At 45.9% G+C, this 23,975-nt stretch overlaps 2 protein-coding genes across 2 annotated transcripts in view; both read left to right on the top strand.

Moving 5' to 3' along the window:
* The first annotated feature begins 1,748 nt into the window (after nt 1-1,748).
* On the top strand, nt 1,749-3,246 carry LOC122694767 (biorientation of chromosomes in cell division protein 1-like). The gene has a single exon (XM_043903913.1). The coding sequence runs from the start codon at nt 1,917-1,919 to the stop codon at nt 2,472-2,474; it is 558 nt and encodes a 185-aa protein (XP_043759848.1). The 5' UTR covers nt 1,749-1,916; the 3' UTR covers nt 2,475-3,246.
* A 2,988-nt stretch (nt 3,247-6,234) lies between these two features.
* The window catches only part of CDRT1 (CMT1A duplicated region transcript 1), a 30,845-nt gene continuing 13,104 nt past the window's right edge, over nt 6,235-23,975 (top strand). Inside the window, exons 1-8 of the mRNA XM_043900939.1 lie at nt 6,235-6,739; nt 11,525-11,701; nt 13,518-13,721; nt 13,817-13,944; nt 14,751-14,873; nt 15,946-16,055; nt 17,861-18,061; nt 21,750-21,871. Of these exons, the coding sequence (XP_043756874.1) occupies nt 6,235-6,739; nt 11,525-11,701; nt 13,518-13,721; nt 13,817-13,944; nt 14,751-14,873; nt 15,946-16,055; nt 17,861-18,061; nt 21,750-21,871 (1,570 nt within the window). The remainder of the gene's footprint in view (nt 6,740-11,524; nt 11,702-13,517; nt 13,722-13,816; nt 13,945-14,750; nt 14,874-15,945; nt 16,056-17,860; nt 18,062-21,749; nt 21,872-23,975) is intronic.

The raw sequence follows: 23,975 nt of genomic DNA, 5'->3' as shown, positions 1-23,975 counted from the left end.
AAGGCCAGTGTTATGTTCTCTGTCATTTTCTCTAAGCTCGTCAGCATGTGCCATTCTTCTGTATGTCATATAGGAGCCTCCACTGTCTCTGGCAGCTCCTTAAGCACAGAACGGAATGTAGGCCTCACACTAGGACACCCCACCAGGCAGCGGTAGGCACGCGTCTTCTACGATGAGATTGGGGCCTGGAGGGGCTGTAGGGCTTGCCCACGGCCACAGCTCCAGTAAGAAAACTGGGGGATTCCAGCCCATCTCTAATTCCCAAGGTTGAGCCCTCAAGCATGAAGTCAAGGCCAAATTGGATTGTAAAACTGCTTCTTCGGTGTATGTCAGCCCCACAGATTAAAACCCTAATTTATTTAGGTCTTTAGGAACAAGCTGCTTCCAGTCTGTAGCATTTCTGGGGGATAACATGCCCCCTAAACAGGTGCTTTGGGCCTCTCTGCCCTGTCTGGGTTTCCTGGTGGACCAGAAGCTAATCCACTTTTACCTCTTCTCCAGGCTTGAGCTGTTAGCACTGATCTCCTTCCGGGCCTGATTCCTGTCTTCACCATAATCTTTTATAAGACCAGCCTGGCCATGACTTCCACCGCCTTTCTCTGGCGGTAGCTAGTCTCCAAATGTGGGTGTTAGAACTGCTCATGCCATTGCCTGCCTTTTGATGGTGTTATAGTTGCTAAGTCATGTCTGACTCTTCATGACACCATGGACTGGAGCCCGCCAGGCTCCTTTGTCCATGGGGTTCTCCAGGCAAGGATACTGGAGTGGGTTGCCATTCCCTTCTCCAGAGGATCTTCCTTCATTGGCAAGGGGATCCATTCCCCCCTCAGCCAGTGGGGAAGCCCTGCTTTGCATGTAATACCTCATTTAATCCTTACACTGACATCGAAATGACACTGACACAGAATGATCTCTGTTCATATCCAAGGCAAACCATTCAATATTACGGTAATCCAAGTCTATGCCCCGACCAGTAACGCTGAAGAAGCTGAAGTTGAATGGTTCTATGAAGACCTACAAGACCTTCTAGAACTAACACCCCCAAAAGATATCCTTTTCATTATAGAGAACTGGAATGCAAAAGTAGGAAGGCAAGAGATACTTAGAGTAACAGGCAAATTTTATCCTTGGGATACAGAATGAAGCAGGGCAAAGGCTAATAGAGTTCTGCCAAGAGAACGCATTGGTCATAGCAAACATCCCCAGATGGTCAACACCAAAATCAGATTGATTATATTCTTTGCAGCCAAAGATGGAGAAGCTGTATACAGTCAGCAAAAACAAGACCGGGAGCTGACTGTGGCTCAGATCATGAACTCCTTATTGCCAAATTCAGACTTAAATTGAAGAAAGTGGGGAAAACCACTAGACCATTCAGGTATGACCTAAATCAAATCCCTTAAGACTATACACTAGAAGTGAGAAATAGTTTTAAGGGACTAGATCTGATAGACAGAGTGCCTGAGGAACTACGGACACTGTACAGGAGACAGGAATCAAGACCATCCCCAAGAAAAAGAAATGCAAAAAAGCAAAATGGCTGTCTGAGGAGGCCTTACAAATAGCTGTGAAAAGAAGAGACATGAAAAGAAAAGGAGAAAAGGAAAGATATATCCATTTGAATGCAGAGTTCCAAAGAATAGCAAGGAGAGATAAGAAAGCCTTCCTCAGCGATCAATGCAAAGAAATAGAGGAAAACAGGCGGCGGGCGGTTTACGCCGCTTCTGGCAGCAGCTCCGCTGCCTGAAAGACTCCCGCGGCCGCTGTCGACGCCGACGCCGCCCCTTCCTCCTCCGTCCCCCCCGCCGCCGCCGCTTTCACCTTTTCGGGCCCCTCCGCCACCTCTCCACGACCTAGGCCCTCTGTTCCTGAGAGGAAGCCTTACTCGGGCCCCTTCGCGGGCCCGGCGCGCAGCCATGGCTGACGGCGGGGGCGGCGGGGGCACCGGCGCGGTGGGTGGTGGCCGCTCGGGACCGGCCTCGGCGGGGGCGGCGGCTGGCACCTGGGGTGCCGGCGGGAGCGGCGGCCCGATCAACCCGGCCTCACTGCCCCTGGGCGACCCGCAGCTCATCGCGCTCATCGTGGAGCAACTCAAGAGCCGGGGTCTCTTTGACAGCTTCCGCCGGGACTGCCTGGCCGACGTGGACACCAAGCCAGCTTATCAAAACCTGAGGCAAAAAGTGGATAATTTTGTGTCAACACATATGGACAAGCAGGAATGGAATCCCACGATGAACAAAAACCAATTGCGAAATGGTCTGAGGCAGAGTGTGGTTCGGTCAGGGATGTTGGAAGCTGGAGTGGACAGAATTATTTCCCAGGTGGTGGATCCCAAACTGAACCACATCTTCAGACCACAGATAGAACGAGCAATTCATGAGTTCCTGGCAGCCCAGAAAAAAGAAGCCGTGCCAGCACCACCTCCAGAGCCTGAAAGCCAGGACCCTGCTGCTCCATCCCAGGACACTTCCTAAAAATATGCCTGACATGTTTTGGAAGCTCCATTGAATTAACGATGAAGACCTGGATTCAGTTATGCAAGAGCACAACTTCCGAATGAAGACAGGCCGAAGTCCTCACTGACTTCAGAATTCAATGTCGACTGTGGGGCGGTGTCCAGAGGGAATAAGGAGCAAGTGGGGCTACAGAAAAGTTGGCCATGTGGGCCCCCACATTGTGCTGCCGTCCAGCTAGCCTGTCCGAGGGTGACACCCCATAGACACTACAGACATACTAAGAAACACTATATCACTTTGGGGTTTGTCCTGAAGCGAACCTTTGTACTTGAACCTAGAGACTGTGTATGGATTTTGGAGTTTGTGCTTGAGGATAATCAGAAGCTACAGTGAAGGAACATAACCAGTCCTAAAGATGCAGTTTCAAAGAATTGACAGTAAAAGTTAGCCAGGGGTGGTAGGGTTTTAACAATGCTTATTTGATACTATCAGTTTCTGAGAGTTGCAAATCAGAGTTTACAAGCCAATACCATCAAACAGCTGTAAGGTCACTGTGACCCCCTTGTAGGTGAGTCTTTAGCTTCCACTTCCTTTCCCCTGCAAGAGGTGTCAAGAGCAGGACCCTGGAATGTCTGAGGAGATGCAGACTTAAGTGCAAGGAGAAACATTGGCAGGCTCTCCATCTAGGGCTGCTTCCTGTCGTGCAAGGGCTAGTGAGTTGGGTGTGTTTATTTTATTCTCATGTTTGTGTTTAGAAAGTGAATAAAGGGACTTGAGTTTTGTAATTAAATCATTTGATACTCTGAAAAAAAAAAAAAAAAGAAATAGAGGAAAACAACAGAATGGGAAAGACTAGAGATCTCTTCAAGAAACTTAGAGATACCAAGGGAACATTTCATGCAAAGATGGGTTCAATAAAGGACAGAAATGGTATGGACCTAACAGAAGCAGAAGATATTAAGAAGAGGTGGCAAGAATATACAGAAGAACTGTACAAAAAAGATCTTCATGACCCAGATAACCACGATGGTGTGATCACTCACCTAGAGCCAGACATCCTGGAATGTGAAGTCAAGTGGGCCTTAGAAAGCATCACTACGAACAAAGCTAGTGGAGGGGATGGAATTCCAGTTGAGCTATTTCAAATCCTGAAAGATGATGCTGTGAAAGTGCTGCACTCAATATGCCAGCAAATTTGGAAAACTCAGCAGTGGCCACAGGACTGGAAAAGGTCAGTTCTCATTCCAATCCCAAAGAAAGGCAATGCCAAAGAATGCTCAAACTACCACACAATTGCCCTCATCTCACACGCTAGCAAAGTAATGCTCAAAATTCTCCAAGCCAGGCTTCAGCAATATGTGAACCGTGAACTTCCAGATGTTCAAGCTGGTTTTAGAAAAGGCAGAGGAACCAGAGATCAAATTGCCAACATCTGCTGGCTCATTGAAAAAGCAAGAGAGTTCCAGAAAAACATTTATTTCTGTTTTATTGACTATGCCAAAGCCTTTGACCGTGTGGATCACAATAAACTGTGGAAAGTTCTGAAAGAGATGGGAATATCAGACCACTTGACCTGCCTCTTGAGAAACCTGTACACAGGTCAGGAAGGAATAGTTAGAACTGGACGTGGAACAACAGACTGGTTCCAACTAGGAAAAGGAGTACATCAAGGCTGTATATTGTTACCCTGCTTATTTAACTTATATGCAGAGTACATCATGAGAAACGCTGGGGTGAATGAAGCACAAGCTGGAATCAAGATGGCCAGGAGAAATATCAGTCACCTCAGATATGCAGATGATACCACCCTTATGGCAGAAAGTGAAGAAGAACCAAAGAGCCTCTTGATGAAAGTGAAAGAGGAGAGTGAAAAAGTTGGCTTAAAGCTCAACATTCAGAAAACTAACATCATGGCATCTGGTCCCATCACTTCATTGCAAATAGATGGGGAAACAGTGGAAACAGAGGCTGACTTTATTTTTCTGGGCTCCAAAATCACTGCAGATGGTGATTGCAGCCATGAAATTAAAAGACGCTTACTCCTTGGAAGGAAAGTTATGACCAACCTAGACAGCATATTAAAAAGCAGAGACATTACTTTGTCAAGAAAAGTCTGTCTAGTCAAGGCTATGGTTTTTCCAGTGGTCATGTATGGATGTAAGAGTTGGACTATAAAGAAAGCTGAGCACTGAAGAATTGATGCTTTTGAACTGTGGTGTTGGAGAAGACTCTTGAGAGTCCCTTGGACTACAAGGAGATCCAACCAGTCCATCCTAAAGGAAATCAGTCCTGGGTGTTCATTGGAAGGACTGATGTTGAAGCTAAAACTCCAATACTTTGGCCACCTGATGTGAAGAACTGACTCATTGGAAAAGACCCTGATGCTGGGAAAGATTGAGGGCAGAAGAGGATAACAGAAGATGAGATGGTTGGATGGCCTCATGGACTCAATGGACTGGGTTTGGGTAGATCCCGGGAGTTGGTGATGGACAGGGAGGCCTGGCATGCTGTGGTTCATGGGGTTGCAGGGAGTCGGACACAACTGAGTGACTGAACTGAACAGTTGTCTCCCTTTTACAGATGAGGAGACTGAAGCATAAAGGGTTAAGTAATGCACCTGTGTTCACAGACCTTGTGACTAGCTGGGCTGGGGTCCAAACCCAGGAGTCTGACCCCAGACTCCCCAGTCTTCTCTGCTCAGCTGTGGTATCTCTAGACTCCAGGGGTTGGCATGTGATTGAGGCTTGAAGAGATCCCAAATATATGCTCAGGCCCAATGACATTTTTTTCACTAAGGAGTTTTACCTGCAGAGATTTCCAGTTAGAATTCTTTATTTTTTTAAAAAATTATTATTTATTTACTGTATTATTTGTATTTCCTTGGCTGTGGTTGGGTCTTTGTTGTTATTTATTTACTTTATTATTTGTATTTACTCGGCTGTGGTTGGGTCTTGGTTGCAGGCCTTAGGATCTTCCTTGTGTTATCAGGGATCTGTCGTTCCAGTTCACGGACTCTGTAGTTGTGGCACATGGGCTTAGTTGTTCCTCGACATGTGGGATTGTAGTTCCCGGACCAGGGATTGAACCCACACCCTCTGTATTGGACGGGCAGCATCTTAACCACTAGACAGCCAGGGAAGTCCCCTGGTTAGCATTCTGAAACACTTAAGTTACTTGAAAAGTGAAGTGAAACTGAAGTGAAAGTGTTAGTCACTTGGTCATGTCCGACTGTAGCCTACCAGGCAAACATATATTAAGCATTTGTGTTTTCACTTTGATGTTAAGAAGATAGCTATAAACACATACAAGATCGTTCTAACTAAACAACTATCCACAGAAGCCTCCATCTAATTTCATATTCATAAATATTTAAAATTCATTCACAACAACAATGGAAGCCTCAACACCAGGCTCCACCATATATTTTTCTCTTTAAAAGGGGTCCATCCACTATCTAGATTTGACCACCTCTCTTCCTGTTGTTCTAGAAATGAGATGACCAGCTCTTTCAGAATATACAGCAACTGCCTCCCTCTGAGCAGCGCCAGGCTTAGGAGATTTACGGTAAAGGCATGTTTCCTAGGAGGTCAGTACTGAAAGCCAGACTCAACGGGCAGTTTCTAGGAGAGAGAAGCTGTCCACCCTGTTGCAGCAGTGTACCTTTTCTTTGGGAGATGTTCGTATTGGAAAAGGCTCAACTGGGATACTCATCAGCATCTCCGGTCCTTCTGGGGTTTGGCGGCAGACAAGAATAAAATGAGCTGGTCCTCTCGGGGCCATGGAAAACCTGGAGTCCAGGCTCAAGAATGCCCCGTACTTTCGCTGTGAGAAGGGGAATGATTCTGTCCCTGTGTGCCAGAAGTGTGAGACGTGCGTCCTGGCCTGGAAGATCTTCTCCACGAGAGAGTGGTTCTGGAGGGTGGGTGCTGGGTTCCAGAGGAGGTTCCTGGTGAGTGTCCTGCAGCAACTGGACAGCTTGCACTTGTTACACTACTTCCTAACCCTCCTGCAGACCACGCAGGGCAAGGACCTGGTCTATCACAGGGCCCGGGTCGACCTGAGCAGGAAGGAGCGCAAGAGGATCCGGTCCTCCTGGAATCAGACGCTGGGCGAGACGGTGGAGCAGAAGATGCGGGAGGCTCTGCACTGGCTCCAGAACAGCAGCCAGCGGACGAAGGCCAACTACACGCTCCTGCTGCTGCAGATGTGTGACCCCGGCTTGCTGCTCACCGCCACTGACGTCGTCAGAGCCCTGTTTCTGAGAGAGTGGGGTGACGCCTCAGGTAAGCGAGGCCACAGGTAGAGAGATGCGGGGTCCCTGGAGACCAGGAGCCTGTGAAGGGATGGGGGGTGTGGATGAGCTCAGGTTGACGGGGCATTTCCAGATGGCAGGGGGTGGTGGGCTAGTTGCTCAGTCATGTCTGACTCTTGGCGACCTCATGGACTGTAGCCTGCCAGGATCCTCTGTCCATGGGACTCTCCAGGCAAGGATTCTGAAGTGGGTTGCCATTTCCTTCTCCACGGGAACTTCCCAGGATCGAACTCGGCTCTCGCCTGCATTGCAGGCAGATTCTTTACCGACTGAGCCACCATCCTGGTGCCTGGTCCTGTTGACCGAAGGAGAAGCTCCTGAAATGTGACTTCCTTCTAGAAAATGATGAAATGACACATGCAGAAGGAACTTTCAGCTGTCAAGCATGGCACAGGGACTTCTTCATCCCTGAAGGCCAGAAATGGCTGGTCCTGCTGTCTCTGCTCATTAGTGCCGGGCCGATTCCCGCCTTAATGCATTCAGGATTGAAGTGGGTTTGGGAGGGGTTAAGGTTACTGCTGACTTGTTTTGCCCTTCATTTTGCACTGCACGGAAACCAGGCCAAGAGGTCCAAACCTAGGACTTTTCTCCATTCAGTCAAAGGCAAAGTGTTAGTCACTCAGTCGTGTCCTACTCTTTGCGACCCCATGGACTGTAGCCCACCAGGCTCCTCTGTCCATGGGATGCTCCAGGCAAGAATACTGAAGTGGGTTGTCATTCCCTTATCCAGGGGATCTTCTTGACCGAGGGATTGAACCTGGGTCTCCTGCATTGCAGGCAGATTCTTTACCGCCTGAGTCACCAGGGAAGCCTTATCTCCATTCATTCCACCGTATTCCTTGCTTGGACATGAAATCTAACCTGGATGTGGAGTTTATCCAAAGCTGGATCAGATGTTGTTGTTTAGTCTCTAAGTTGTATTTGACTCTTTGCGACCCCGTGGACTGCAGCATGCCAGGCTCCTCTGTCCTCCATTGTCTCCCAGAGTTGGCTCAAATTAATGTCCCTTGAGCTGATGGTGCTATCTAACCATCTCATCCTCTGCCACTCCCTCCCGCCCTTGCCTTCAGTTTTTCCCAGGATCAGGGTCTTTTCTAGTGGGTCTGATCTTCACATCAGGTGGCCAAAATATTGGAGCTTCAGCTTCAAGGAGCATCAGTCCTTCCAATGAATATTCAGGGTTGACTTCCTCTAGGATTGATGGTTTGATCCCCTTGCTGTCCAAGGAACTTCTCAAGAGTCTTCTGGAGGCATGAAAGGACTGAATAAGGCTGGGATAGGAGTTCTCCATTATTGTTGTATCAGAATCACTGGGAAGGCTTATTAACACCCAGGTGACTGTGGTCCTCCCCCAGAGCTCCTGACCCAGCAGATGTAATGTGGGTTATGAGTCTGCATTGCTAACATGTTGCTAGGAGATGCTGATATTGGTCTGTATGTCTCATTTTGGGAGCCAGTGGTCCATTCTGTTGGTGAGAAGGTCTTGGCCAGTTGGACTAGGGCAGCAAAAGCAGCCAGAAAGGAGGCAAGGGACTGGGGTTGCAGGGGGGTGTCTAGAAAGGGAAGCAGAGGTTTAGCGGCATGGGAGAAGCTTGGAAGGGGGCATCAGATGGAGAGATTCAGAGGTCGAGCTCTTTTGAGAGTGGGGGATTCCTGCTGTCCACGAGACTTGGAGTGTGGTCCTGTTTGTAGACTCATAAGATTTCAAGAAACTTTACAGCTCCCTAGGGCACTATTAGGGGCTTCCCAGGTGGCTCAGTAAAAATTCCTGGGTTGGGAATTTAACAACCTATTCCAGTATTCTTGCCTGGAGAATCCCATGAACAGATGCGGGCTATAGTCCCTGGGGTCACAAAGAGTCGGATGTGGCTGAAGAGGCTGAGCACGCACGCAGAGGGCTATTAGAAACCTGATAAAGGCACTTGCTTTCTTTGGTGTGTCCAGGAAGTAAAAGAATAATCAGATGGAATGAAGAAGTGGTGGAGAAAGTCAAAGAATCCCGTCAGTTAGGTTAGAGATTGACCAGTCCAGCGCCTTTATTTTGTAGGTAATGATGTTGAAGTTCAGCGAATCTGAGTGACTTGGTTGTGGTCATCCAGTCGGGGGATGAAAACCAGGCCTCCCATCCTATGCATCTCCCATGGGCAAGGCTGCCGGGGTCCAGCCTCGGCAGGATCCAGGGGGTACCCTCAGGATGAACGGCGTCGGCGAGAGAGAGAGAAGACACGTGAGACTAGCCTTGATAGGGCCAAGTCTGTGTTTTACTTTTTGACAACCGGTTTTATACCCTTTCACAGAACGTTTTCAAGGTACAAGATGCTTACTCATGATTACACAGGATTAGCATTACATCATTTTGTTTTTTAGGAAAAGCAGGATTTTTTTTGCTTTCTAATTCTATAGTAATTCTTAGCATATGATCTTCTGGCCTTGGGGCTATTAACATTTTATGCAGGTCAGGTGAATGTCAACCTATTTTCCGTTTTTATGGTGATCTTAACTGAAAGGTAACAGTCTCATAGGTAAATAGTACAGAGTAGAATTATATTCTTGTTAATACAAAAATTAATCTTTCTGCAAAAGTTGTCAGTTGCATTTATCTAAGAAGTTTACCCCATACTGACTCTGTGACTTTGGTGAGGCAGCTTCTGCCTAGCACTCCTGACTGACAATTAACAACCATCTCATTGTTACCACACTAGGGCTAAGTTCTTATTTCTCTAGATCTTTAACTATATTAACAATGGTTTCTATAACACAGCCTTAGCACATTAAAAGCAAAAACACAGCAAGCAAAACACAGCAAGCAAAAACACAGCAAGCAAATCACAGCAAGCAAATCTCAACCCAATAGCCACCTATAGAAAAATTTTTCTTATGTTTTCTAATAGGACTCCTTTACCCCTTAAAAAGGCTCTATATCCGTTAGGGCTTTTATATAATCAGGTTCTTTATGCTATTTTATGATTAGGATATTATAAGCAATCATGCATATTAGTACCAAGGGCATAAATGCATTTGGCTAACAAACTACCAGCAAAGGAGTTTAAATTAAAACACTCCTTTCACCCTGAATAATCTCATAAAATACCACCACCTGGGAAACTTATTGATTAAAGTTCTAAATTGATTCTTATTTGGGAAGAGATCAGGGAAGGCCTTTCTGCCTATGTCACAGAAATTAGGGAGTAGTCCATTGAGGCAGGCATCAGAAAGACAGATATCATCTTTAAGGTGAGCGCCGGGGGCAGCTTTTCGAAATCCCTGAAAACCTGATCTGCCTTGCCTGTCAGGCTTTCTCCTCGTGACCTTGTCATGGGTGGGATCTCTTGAGCTGGCCTTTTCAAAACCCCTGAAAACCTGATCCGCCTTGCCCGTCAGGTTTTCTCCCTTATGGCTTTGTCATGGGTAGGGTCTCGTGTGTTGGCTCCCGGCACAAGGCTGCCCTCCAGACAGGGAAGCAGGCTCTGTCCACACATGTGCCCTGTTCTGCGGCCCTCCCACACCGTAGGAATCAGCTCCTTATATTTACAGGCCTCCCTTTGCTAGGGGAGCTTCTCTCTTAAAAATGAAATTTTCTAATTTGACTCAAGGGCATTTATTCATATCACTGAAGAAAATTAAGTAAGTGCTTCAAAAAAGCAATCCCTCTTTCAACTCCTGCCTCTTTCTCTCTCTCTTTCCCTCCTTCCCTCTCTCTCAGTCTCTACCCTCGCGTATATAGAGAACTGATGAGGTTTGCAGTGCAGGCAGGGTGGCAAAGGCTAACAGAGGCTTTCTGTGACTTTTGTGTAGAAACTCAGTTCAGTTCAGTCGCTCAGTCATGTCCGACTCTTTGTGACCCCATGAATCGCAGCACGCCAGGCCTCCCTGTCTATCACCAACTCCCAGAGTTTACTCAAACTCAAGTTCAATGAGTCAGTGATGCTATCCAGCCATCTCATCCTCTGTCATCCCTTTCTCCTCCTGCCCCCAATTCCTCCCAGCATCAGGATCTTTTCCAATGAGTCAACTCTTAGCATGAGGTGGTCAAAGTATTGGAGTTTCAGCTTCAGCATCAGTCCTTCCAATGAACACCCAGGACTGATCTCCTTTAGGATGGACTGGTTGGATCTCCTTGTAGTCCAAGGGACTCTCAAGAGTCTTCTCTAATACCACAGTTCAAAAGCATCAATTTTTCGGCACTCAGCTTTCTTCACAGTCCAACTCTCACATCCATACATGACCACTGGAAAAACCATAGCCTTGACCAGACGGACCTTTGTTGGCAAAGTAATGTCTCTGCTTTTTAATATGCTATCTAGGTTGGTCATAACTTTCCTTCCAAGGAGTAAGCGTCTTTTAATTTCATGGCTGCAATCACCATCTGCAGTGATTTTGGAGCCCCCCAAAAAAGTCAGCCACTGTTTCCACTGTTTCCCCATCTATTTCCCATGAAGTGATGGGACCAGATGCCATGATCGTAGTTTTCTGAATGTTGCGCTTTAGGCCAACTTTTTCACTCTCCTCTTTCACTTTCATCAAGAGGCTTTTTAGTTTCTCTTCACTGTCTGCCATAAGGGTGGTGTCATCTGCATATCCGAGGTTATTGATATTTCTCCCACTCGGAGGCCCCTAAATAAAAACAAACATGACTGGCCTGGTCTGTTTTGTGTAGATTTAAAAGAAACCAGTAGACCTAAAGCCACTTTTCTTCAGCACTTCCTCTCCATGAACCTGCTTCAAGGGTCACTTGTCTTGGTCTTTTGTTTTTCAGGGATTGACCCAGACTTTACCAACATGTTTTTCATCCCTAAAGAAGGCCACACACACTCGTGTGACACCTCACAAGCCTGCTGGGCAGCCGGAACCAGGCACACAGCCTTCCCGTTGTCCAAAGCTACAGGAAAAGCAAGCTTGCGTGCCTTTGTGCGGGGAGGAACAGCCACTGCTGGTAAGCCCGCTGGTGGCAGCAAAGCTCAAGGGGAGGGGTCCCCGTGGACCTGGAGGGGCTGGCGGGTGGTGGCATCTGAGGAGGACAAATGTGGGCAACTCACACTCATTTGTTGTCTACGAAGTGGGCTGGGCACTCTGGTGTTCATTCCCTCATTCCCCCATGTCTGGTAAGTGGGCTTCTCCAATGGCTCAGCTGGTAAAGAATCCAGCTGCAATGCAGGAGACACAGGTGATGCAGGTTTGATCCCTGAGTCAGGAAGACCCCCCGGAGGAGGAAAATGGCAACCCACTCCAGTCTTCTTGCCAGGAGAATCCCATGGACAGAGGAGCCTGGTGGGCTAATCCATGGGGTCACAGAGAATTGGACACAAGTGAGTGACTGAATGTGCATATGCTCACTGGTAAGGTGAGAAACAAGGATGAAAATCAGTCAGTGTGACCCTAAGTTTCCCTCTGCCCCAGGTTGTATCCCTTGGTCTAGCCCCCCGACCTCTGGTACAGGGAGGGGGAGGGGCATCTCCAGAATCCAACCCACCAGGAGCTATTTTTGCAGCACTGGAGTCAGTCTTTTTATTTATTTGTTTGGCTCTGCGAGGTCTTAGTTGTGGCATGTGGGATCTTTAGTTGTGGCATGAGGGACCTAGTTCCCTAACCAGAGATTGAACCCAGGTTCCTGGACTGGGAGTGTAATCTTTACCACTGGGACACCAGGGCTGTCCCTGGATTCAGTCTTGAGGTGAAAACAAGAGCAGTGGGGAATTGGGCTCTGACCTTAAGGCTGTCCTCAGTTGGTTTTTGAATCAAGACACATACATGGAATAAATACAGGAAACACAAAGCATAGGTTCTAAAACGCTTTTTATACAGAAAATTTGAAGTTTCAAAAAATAGGTTTGTTTTTGTTGTTGTTCAGTTACTAAGTCATGTCTGACTCTTTGTGTCCTCATGGACTGCAGCACGCCAGGCTCCCCTCTCCTCCCCTGTCACCTGGAACTTGCTCAAACTCATGTCCATCGAGTTGATGATGCCATCCAACCATCTCATCCTCTGTTGCCCCCTTCTCCTCCTGCCTTCCATCTTTCCTGGCATCAGGGTCTGTTCTAAGGAGGTAGGACAGTGTTATCGTCACCCGTGTAACTGTCTTCCAGGCTCAATAATCATCACCATCTTGTCCATCTCATTTCATCCACCCCTCTCCTTTCAAATTGTCTGAGACCTTTTCTTGTTGGGATCCTTTAAAGGGAACTCTGGACACCATGCCTTTTCACCAGCAGGGCAGTTTTCATGCTGCAGATGTCACCTTGAGCTGGGAATGCTGAAAACTGCTTGTGTGCTTGGTTAGGGGAAATTGTATTTTCACTTTGGCGGAAGAAATGACCAAAGCTCAGTGGCCTCAGGGTAGACTCTGACAAGCTCTGTTTTGGTGGGGGAGCTTTTGGCAAGGACTTGCTCTAGGCCTGGTGGTGGTGGTAGTTTAGTTGCCAAGTCGTGTCTGACTGTTTTGCAACCCCACATAGACTTGGACACTATTGAGTGACTAAGCACACACACACATGAATTGTAGCCCACCAGACTCCTCTGTCTGGATTTGGATTTCCCAGGCAAGAATACTGGAGTGGGTTGACATTTTCTTCTCCAGGGGATCTTCCTGGCCAAGGGACTGAACATGGATCTCCTGCATTGCAGGAAGATTCTTTACTGGCTGAGCCACCAGGGAAGCCCAAAAGTGCTTGGAGAAAGCACTTGTCCGTGGGTGGGCTTGGACTCATCCCAAAGATGCCTTAGCTGTGCCCCCTTTCCCGGTTTCCCTCTAGAAGTACAGTGGAAGAGTTCACTCCAGTGTATTTCCGAGATGAACAGGCTATTTTCTGAAAAAACCAGTGTGTCCAAATCAGGCTGGGCCCTGGCCACTGATGTGCTGCTGGATCTGGACACCATCAGAGAACTGTCCTCTGGGGTCAGCAGGTACCGCGACTTCATCCGCCAGCTGCCCATCCACCTCTCCAAGTATATTCTAAGTATGCGGGGCTTGTTGGGGGGGTTTCTCAAGCACCCTCTCTCCCTCACTGTGGCCCAGGTTGGAGGTTCCCAGGCCCACCTCTTGTTTTTCCAGGTTTCCTGGATAGGAGCACCTTGAACAGGTGTAGCTTTGTGAGCCAGCACTGGGCGGCGCTGGCACAGCAGGTCAAGACCGACCTGTCCATGCACTCCTTCATCCAGCACCAGATCGCCTTCCTGCAGGTACGGCCTGTCTGGGAGGGACAGGTCAGACCAGCCTCCTTTCTGCCAAGCCTTCCCGTCTGTGGTGGCTCCCGAGCTGGCCTCCAGCTCCACGTGGGCTGCTTCCTCATTGCCTTCATGTCCAGACTCTCGGTCACCACTGACTCTCTAGTGGGAAGCACCCTGTCTAGAAGCCCCGCAGGCAGAGAGAGGCAGAGCCTTCCCCATGCCCCATGGAGCTGGGAGCTTTCCCCAGGAAGCCTTACCAGAGCTTGTGCCATAAGAGAGCCTCACGTACACAGATGTTTACAAGGCCACAAAGTGTATTTTTAGGTAATGCTGCACTATTCCCTGGATAGTAACCACCTCTGGCATTTACAGTTCTGTCTCTTGCCTGAAGCCTGACCCTAAATCAGGGGTTCCTGGTAGTTTGGTTTTTTCCCCAGCAGAGGGAGGGGACAGGAGACAGACGAGGAGGCCTTGAGGCAGGCCACATGCTGGAGGCTGGAGACCACCCACCGTTCTTTTTTTTAAAATTAATCAATTTATTTTATTGGGAGGCTAATTACTTTACAATATTGTAGCGGTTTTCCCCATACATTGACATGAGTCAGCCATGCCACCCACCATTCTTGCTGGTCCTCCCTGGACGTTTGATGTCATTATCCTCATCGAACCAGTCTGCTCACACCAGTGGCCCAACTCTCCAGGCCCATGCCTTCCCAGGCCAGAGCTTATCCGTCTTTCAGATCCTGCCAAGCACTAGATTTTAGTTTTTTCTTGGAGTGTAAGAACAAAGAATAACTGTTTTCTGTTATTTCCCCCAGGGGTCCTACACCAGGGGAATAGACCCTAATTATGCCAACAAGGTTATTATCCCAGTTCCGAAAATGACGGATGACGGAAAGCGCCTACGTGTGAAAAATCAGAAGTGGAAACTGAGAACAAAGGTGGGTTCTGATGGCATCTGGGGTAAGTGACTGTAGGGCGTCCTTTCTTACTGGCCACTGAAGGCCGAAGTCCAGGCTTGGACCTCACGTAAGGATGTCAGACATCAGAGGGTACAGGATAGAGCATATTATGGATGTGGGGCATGGAGGATATGGGATAGAGCATATGGATGTGGGGTATGGGAGGTGACGTACCCTAAGAGAGAGGCCAGAGTCCTGTGCTATGTGTCTGTAGGCAAGTGATTTCCTCTCCTTAAGCCTTGTATTCCTCATCTGTTAAGTGAGGGCTCATTTGGGTGTCTTCTTGAAGTTCTTCCTGACTGCGGCTCCCACGCCAGGTCCTATGTCCATGAAGCAAGCATCTAGTGGGCAGCTCAGAGCCAGGAGCAAAGTCAGGATCACTGGGTGTCCCCACCGGCCTGTCCCTGCGTTTCATGGCTGCAGAGGTCTGTGGCTGGGGATGGGGAAGGACGTGGGGTCAGGGCCTCTCTGAGGCTACCCTCTCTGAGGCTCAGCTGTCTCATCTGTGAAATGATGAGAATACTTGCGGGGGGGGGGGGGCGGCAGGTGGCATGCTGTGTGACGCAGCTGTGAGGAGGTGAGGGTTGCTGATGTGTGAAGACCTCGACATACCAGGCACAGAGCGTGCAGCAGTGACTTCACTTGTGCCTCGAGTTCCCACAAGTATGCTCTGTACTTTCACATGTACACAACATAAACATGAATCCCCCGGGTTCCATGAAATGGTCAGTCAAGGGGCACCAGTGACTTTATTTTGCATGCATCGTGGTCCTGAGCTCAGTTTAAAAAAGTTGTGTTATCAGCAGCACCGGATGTTCACAGAATCAGAGGTGGAAGAGGAATCAGGACCCTCAACTCAGTATTTTTGCACTCAGGGGTTCCTTTTCTCACTGGTCGGCCCCCTCCCCATCACCACGTAGTGGTTGCCATGGCCTGAAGAGGAGGAGGCCATGGACCCCTGCACCCTTTCCAGGGGGGAATCCCAGGGTGCGTGTCTGGGGCCCTGGGTCAGGTTGCCCCTGTCCTTTGACTGCGGGTGTTCCCTTGTTAGAATGACTACAACCTGTGGACTGCGTACCAGAACCAGGAGACTCAGCAGGTGCAGATGGAGGAGAGGAATGTCTTCTGTGGCTCTTACAACATCCGCATCCTCTCTGACATGTAGGTACTAGGCTCAGAATCTAGGGCCCAGGGCCCCTGGACTACCCACGCAAGCATCTGAGGATTCCCATGACCCTCGCTCACTGGAAAAGCAATCCTTCTTTACCTGAAACTCCAGCCCCAAACCCATCTGGAGACTTGGTGCTTGATTTTTGCACCATTCTCAGTAGAGGGTGGGCTTTCCTGGTGGCTAAATGGTAAAAGAATCTGCCTGTCAATGCAGGGGACTGGTTTCGGTTCCTGGGTGGAAAAGACCCCCTGGGGGAGAAACTGGCAACCCACTCCAGCATCCATGCCTGGGAAATCCCATGGACAGAGGAGCCTGGCAGGCTACAGTCCATGGGGTTGCAAAAGAGTTGGACATGACTTAGTAACTAAACAACAACAAACAGTAGCGGGTGGAGGACACTCTGCCCTTACAAATTTTGGGTACACTGACCAGCAACCTTTTGCACAATTCACATGCATGAAATATTTTAAAACTATCTTTACTGTTTAATTCTTATTTTAGAAGTAATATATCCTCATTGGAAAAAATTTCCACTAAATGCCAGAAAATGTATAGAGAAAAAGCAATCCCTTCTATAATCTCGTCATGTAGAGATAACTACCATTAATTTTGATGTCTATCATAGAATTTTTTCTTGGCATGTATAAATACGTATTTTAAATAGAAATGGGGCTATTCTATACATATTTTGATAACCCACTCTAGCAAAGTACTGTGTCTTTTCATGTTAAATATTAAAATGGTATTTAAGGTAACTATGTAGTGTGACATCATTTGAATATGCCAGAAGAAGATCCTTTCATAATGTCAACTTCCTGACATATTTTAGATCTAGAACTTCACTTTTTATTAAAAAAGTTTTGTGAAGGACATCTTTTATTCTGCTTTTGGTTGTGAACCTTACTAACAAACTGCATCTTGACCAGTCAAATAGGGGGAGGACAGAACAGATGGGAAAATGCAAAGATGAGTGTTTATGAATAGTATGGTGATATGTGCTCTTTAGCAGAGAAAATGACAGGTTGAACTCTAGATATCACAAATGGAATGAGGGCAAAATTGTCAGGAATTGCTCCTCTATTTAGAGTGACTATCCATCCCTGTTTATCCAAACAACCCTGCTTTATTGTGTGGTCCTCGAGTAATTAATAATAGTGTCCCCTTTCATGATAAAAAAATATCAGTTTGGACAATAAATTTTTTGGTCATCCTGCTCATATTTTATCTATTTGCTAATAATCTTGTGATTGGAAAATTAATTCAACTCACCCTATTTTGTTGGATTTCATACTGATTGAGGACAGGGTCCATCGATATCTTACTCATCTTTGTGTTTCCCATGAGCACCTATTAGCACAAGACTTTGCCCCTAATGTAGTATGCTCATGGGATATTGGTTAAGGAAAACAACAATGACAGTAGTGGGATATGCAGTCAGTATAGGGCTTCTCAACTGTGTTCCTCTGACGTTTTCTGTGAAAAAAGGTTTCCATGGTCAAATAAAGCAGAAAATGCTGCATACTCTGTTCTCTGTCCTGGGGATTTATTATACATTAGCAGAAATTGTTAAAATAATTGTGCCTTTTGTGTTTAGGTTTTAAATCTGCTTGAAATGCATTTTTATTACAGTGTGAGGTAGGGATCCATCAGGGCTTATTAACATTAGGCCTTGCCTTCTGCTACATCCCTTGCTGGATGGATTTTCCATGATGGCATTGCTATAGGCAAAAGGCACTGTACTAAGTAGTTCCATGGTTCTCTTCTCTCATGGTGCATCTTTTTCCTGGCAACTCAGGTGGGACCGAAATAGAATCATCCACTATTCTGGAGGTGATTTGTTAGCCGTGTCATCCAATAGAAAGATCCAGCTTCTGGACATCATACGTATAAAGGAGATACCCATCAGGTTTCGAGGCCATGCTGGGAGTGTCCGGGCCCTCTTCTTGTGTGAAGAAGAGAACTTTCTCCTGAGTGGGAGTTATGACCTGAGTATCAGGTAAGTGGTCCAAGAAAGTTGTGGTCCTCAACTTGCCCAGGCCTAAACACAGCTTGTGGAAAAAGCACGTGTGCTTTTACGTTTTTCTGTATTTATGCAAAAGTTATCCTAAATGATGCTGACTTCTAGAATAACCCACATTTTTTTTGGCAAGATAAAAACCAAAAATTTGTATATTGTTTAAACTTTGAGTGAGATAGATTTATAGCAATTATTAGATCTATTTTCTAGCTGAAGTTTGCGAATCAGAAAGTATTTTCTTTAGTATTCTTAGATGAAAGCATAATTTATATTTCTTTTTACGGATTCCTTCAGGGGAAAGTAGTTTTTCTGTGGGTGTTAAACCTGGTATGGAAGCCAAATAGTGATAAAAGTATATATATACACAAATATTTTTAAACAATATAATAAATACTCATGTGCTCGTTACTCAGGTTAAGAAGTAGGGCATTGCCATTCCCCAAATCTTATTATGTGCCTTTCTCTTATTTTTTCTTTCTTCCTCCCAATCAGTATAAATTTTATACTTAAATTTTTTTTATAGTTTTGCTACCTATTTAGGTATCTCCAGATATATTCACTACCTTTGTCCTTTCTTGAACTTAACATAAATGTAGTTGTGTTTTAAAAATTCATGTGTACTTGATTCAAGCACTAATTTTTTTTTTTTGATTCAAGCACTAATTTTGAGATTCATCTTTATGATATAGATAGCAGTGATGAACTTATTTTCACTGAGATATAGTATTTTATTGGATGAATACATCATCATAACTCATTTGTTTACTCTTCGGTTGGTGGATATTTGCATTGTTGTTAGCTCTTTATTCTTTCAAAGATTACTGCTGTAGACATTCCTGTATGTATTTTCTGGTACCCGTGTGTATGAGTTAAAAAAAATTTTTTTTTAAAATTTTTTATTGAGGTATATTGACATACCTATTGACATACATATATTTTATTTTGGTATAGTGAGGTATATATTGACATACAATATATTAGGTGTACAGTATAATGACTTGATATATGCATATATTGCAAAATGATGACCCCAGTGAATTTAGTTATATCCATCACTGCATATAGTGACATTTTTTTTTCTTGTGATGAGAACTTTCAAGATCTACTTTCAGCAACTTTCAAAAATACAACACAGTGTTGTTGGCTTGCTTTTCTATTCTTGCATCAAAACTACCTTTTTAAAAAAGACAATTTTTATAGAGCAGTTTCAGAATCACAGCAAAATTGACAGGAAGACACAAAGTTTTCCAATATACCCTCTGCACCCGCACATGAATATATTCACTTGTCCTCAAGATTCCCCATCAGAGTGGTACATGTGTCACAACTGATGACCCTGCTTTGACACATCATAATCTGTGCTTTCCTGATGGCTCAGTGGGTAAAGAATCCTCCTGCAGTGCAGGAGATACAGGAGATGCGAGTTTGGTCCCTGGCTTGGAAAGATCCCCTGGAGGAGGAAATGACAACCCACTCCAGTATTCTTGCCTGGAGAATCCCTTGGTCAGAGGAGCCTGGTGGGCTACAGTCCATGGGGTCACAAAGAGTTAGGACACAACTGAGTGACTGAGTATGCATGCAATTACCTAAAGTCTACAGTTTACCTTAGGGTTCACACTTGGTGGTGTACTTTGTATGCATTTGGACAAATATATAATGACATGTATCTATCATTATAGTATCATACAAAGTATTTTCACTGCCCTAAAATCCTCTGTCCTCTGCTTATTCATGCTTCTCCCAATCCCAAACAGCCATTAATCTTTTTACTGGCTCTGTAGTTTTGCCTTTTCCAGAATGTTATATAGTTGAAATCATACAGTGTGTAGCTTTTTCAGATCTTCTTTCACTTAGTCATATTCATTTAAGGCTCCTCCATGTCTTTTCATGTCTGGATAGCTCATTTTTTTCTTACACTGAATAATATTCCACTCTCCGGATGGACCACAATTTATTTATTCCTTCATCTACTGAAGGACATCTTGGTTGCTTCTACATTTTGTCTGTTATGAGTAAGTGGCTATAAGCATCCATTTACAAGTTTTAAAAAATATTTGTTTATTTATTTGGCTATAATGGGTCTTAGTTGCAGCATGTGGGATCTAGTTCCCTGACTAGGGATTGAACCCAATCACCCTGTATTGGGAGCATGGAGTCTTAGCCACTGGACCACTAGGGAAGTCCCCATTCCTATTTTTCTAAAAGCGTTTATCAAATACCTTTCCTGCATAAATTATGAAAACAACCTGGGCATATGGTCAACCATGCTGCTAGGAGGTAGAAATTCAAAACATGCTTTTTTTTCAGACCACTGGGACCTTGTTAAACTCAACTATGTATGCATAGCAGGCTCTGATGAACAGATAAAGGCCATGGGACCTTTAGGAACATTAGAAGGAAAAATCTGACAACGCCTCCCTGCCCAAATCAAAAGAAACATTTACTTATTGTTTATTATGTGCCAAGTCTCTTAATATATGGGATAAGTACCATTATTATCCCCAATTTACAAATGAGGAAACTGAGATAGCAGGTGATTCAGTAACTTATTTGAGATCACACAGCCAGTGAGTGATGGATATGGGAGTGGACCTCAGGCAGCCTGGCTCCAGAGCCCAGTCTCTTGACATTATACTTTGTCCTGTCACAAAGTCAGTATGAATGATGGTTGAGAGACCTCAGGCAGGTTTGTATATTAAAAAACAGTGTGACTCATACATGTTTCCCATATATCTCTTAGATATGCTTTGTGTGTGTGTGTGTGTTTAGTTGCTAGGTCATGTCTGACTCTTTGTGACCCCATGGACTGTAGCCCACCAGGTTCCTCTGTCCTTGGGATTCTCCAGGCAAGAATACTGGAGTGGGTTGCCATCCTCCTCCAGGGGATCTTCTCAACCCAGGGATGGAACCCAGGTCTCCTGCATGGCAAGTGGATTCTTTACCACAGAGTCACCTGGGAAGCCCTAGATATGCTTTAGAAATGCACATGAAATAGTCTGAATCCAAGTGGCACATGTCAATTGTTCTGTTGTTCTTGTTTGAAGATCAGCTCTACCACTGAATCAGTGTCGTGGATTCTGAGCCTGGTGATTGTTCTAGGGACCCTTCCATCTGATGAAACGTGTTAGTCACTCAGTTGTGTCTGACTCTTTTCAATCCCATGGACTGCAGCCTGCCAGGCTCCTCTGTCCATGGAATTAAGCCATTCCCTTCTCCAGGGGATCTTCCTGACCCAGGGATCAAACCTGGGTCTCCCACATTGCAGGCAGATTCTTTACTATTTGAGCCACCAGGGAAGCCCAACTTGTGACAACCAAACATGTCTTCAGACATTGTCACATGTCCCCTGGGAGTGGATGTCACCCCTAGTTGACAATTTCTGCATTACTGTATTTAATATTTCATAAACCTGTGAGATAATTATTATGATCATTTCCATTGTATCAAGGAGGAAATGAAGTTTTCACCAAAGTTCAGTAGCTTTCTTAAAGTTACACATAATAGGTGCTGCAACTGGGATTCAAATCCAGGCCTTGGACTTGAGCTTAATCATGAAACTCTGATGCCTTCCAACTACCTATCAACCTAAAGGAACTCTATACTGTTGAACCCTTGGGCCCTCAGAAAGTCTCAAAAACATCTCTTTTTTGTGGTCTGATTCCTGCAGATACTGGGATCTGAAGAGTGGGGCTTGTATACGTATCTTCAATGGCCACCAGGGGACCATCACCTGCATGGATGTGTATAAGAACAAGCTCGCCTCTGGAGCAAAAGATTGCCAGGTAAAAGGTGAGAAAGAAATGCCTCAGACTCTCTAAGATGTTTCCTTAAGCCCATGGGTTGCCAGAAGACTTGTTTGCTCATTTCTAAAGGCAGTTGCTTATCCCTTCATCCATCTGTTTATGGATCCATCGATTCATTCAGTCAATGACTATTGGTTGAATGCTAGGAGCTGTGATAAGTGTAAGGAAAGCAGCATATGCCATGGCCCTTTCCACATGGCTTTCTATTTCCTCAAGAGCCTCGTGGTCTCCTAATGGAGACAGATATATAAATATATCACGGAGGGAAGAGTAAATATGTGAATGACAACAGTCGCTGTTGAGTACTGACTTTGGGACTGCGATGGGTGCTTTACATTATCTTATTTCAGTCTCATAAATGTTCTATGGGGTGGATGCAGATAAGGGATCCAAGACTCAGAGAGAAAAACAATTAGCCCTGAGTCAAAACTGCTAAGTGGTTGGGTGGGGATTTGAACCTAGGGCTGTCTGGTTCTAAAACATGTACTCCAGCGAGTTTGTGGAAGTCTAAGTCACCATAGAAATAAGAGTAAAAGGGAAAGCACTGCAGGCAGGGTACTGTTTGAGTGTGGTCCTGAGGATGAGTAGTTCTACATGCAGAGGGAGCATGTAGGGCATTTCAAGCAGAAGGAACAGCTCAGGCAAATCACAGAACATGAAAGAAAATGAAGAATTGAGGGACTTTCCCTCTGCTCAGTTGGCTGAGCTGTTGTGTGTGGTGTTGGTGATCAGGCAGGTATGTTTGTTTGGGGCCAGATTATAAAGGGCCTTCTGTGTTGAAAATTGAACTTTATTCTGTAAGATGTATGAGGCTGTAAATGCATTCTAAGCTGAGAAGAGATATGATGAAATGTGTATTTGAGAAAGACTGCTCTAGTGATATTGTGGAAGAAAGATTTGGAGAGATGGCAACTCTGTGGGGACAGGGGACAAGTTAAAATACTACTCAGTCTAGAGAACCTCTGGATGTCTTCAGAATATCTGAGAATAGGCAAGTGTGAAGTTATCGGATGGATCTGAGTTTACAGGAGATGGTACATACAGAGGGTGGGGTGGGTGGGATTTCCAGAATGAGAGCAGGCAGGACTTCAGCACCAACAGGAGATGAAAAGCAAGAAAGAAGGGTGAAGGGTGAGGTCAGACTTTATAACTCAGGCCATTGGGTACACAGAAGGACCACTGATGGAAATGGGACCTTGGACGAAGAGCAGGGTAGGGGAGGGATGGAGGAGAAGATGATGGCTTGTATTTTGGACACATTGAGTGTGGCAGGCAGAAGAACAGCCAGACAAAGATGGTCCCATCCTAATCCCGGAAACCAGTGACTGTGTCACCTTGCATGGCAAGAATGACTTTGAAGATGTACTGAAGTCAGGGATCTTAAAATGGGGGTTGGGTTATTGGTGTGGGCCCATGGGTCATCCCTTGGATCCATAAAAACAGACATTTTCTTATGTGTGACCAAAAGGAGACGTGACTGTGGATGAATGGTCAGAGAGATGGAACATTGCTGGCCTTGAAGATGGAGAAAGGGGGTCATGAGCCAAGGTGTGTGTGTGGGACCCTAGAAGGTGGAGAAAGCAAGGACATGGATTCCTTCCCCCACCCGCCTGAGACTCCCTAAAGGAGCAGAGCCCTGCTGACACCTTGATTTTAGCCTTGTGAGGTTGTGCAGTGAGATAATCCGTTTGTCATTTTCAGGCTCTAAACTGATAGTAATCTGTTACAACAGCAATGGGAAGCTAATGCATTGAGTGCGGAGTTCCCGCAGACGCCCAGGTGAGGGCAAAAAATCAATGTAGAAAAGCTTACTCACATAGTTTTGGTTAATGGTTAGAAACATGGTCTCTGGACCCAGACTCCCTGGGTTCAAATCCCAGTTCAATCTGCTCACCACCCCTGTGATCTTGAGCAGGTTACTGAACCTCTCTGGGTCTCAGTTTCCCCATCTGTACAGGAAGGAGTAATAATAGCTTTGTCTTGTAAAGATGAGTTAATGCATGGCAAGCATTTTGATTGGTGCCTGGCTCATGGCTAGCGTGGGGTGGGTGTGCAATGTGGTTAGTATTTGGTCCTGTGATACTCATTCC

This window comes from Cervus elaphus, chromosome 5 (genome assembly GCF_910594005.1).
Source record: "Cervus elaphus chromosome 5, mCerEla1.1, whole genome shotgun sequence".
Taxonomy (NCBI): domain Eukaryota; kingdom Metazoa; phylum Chordata; class Mammalia; order Artiodactyla; family Cervidae; genus Cervus; species Cervus elaphus.
This window is presented reverse-complemented; position numbering and strand designations above follow the sequence as displayed.

Coding starts and splice junctions, on each gene's coding strand:
- LOC122694767 (XM_043903913.1), top strand. CDS start 1,917: ATGGCTGACGGCGGGGGCGGCGGGGGCACCGGCGCGGTGGGTGGTGGC.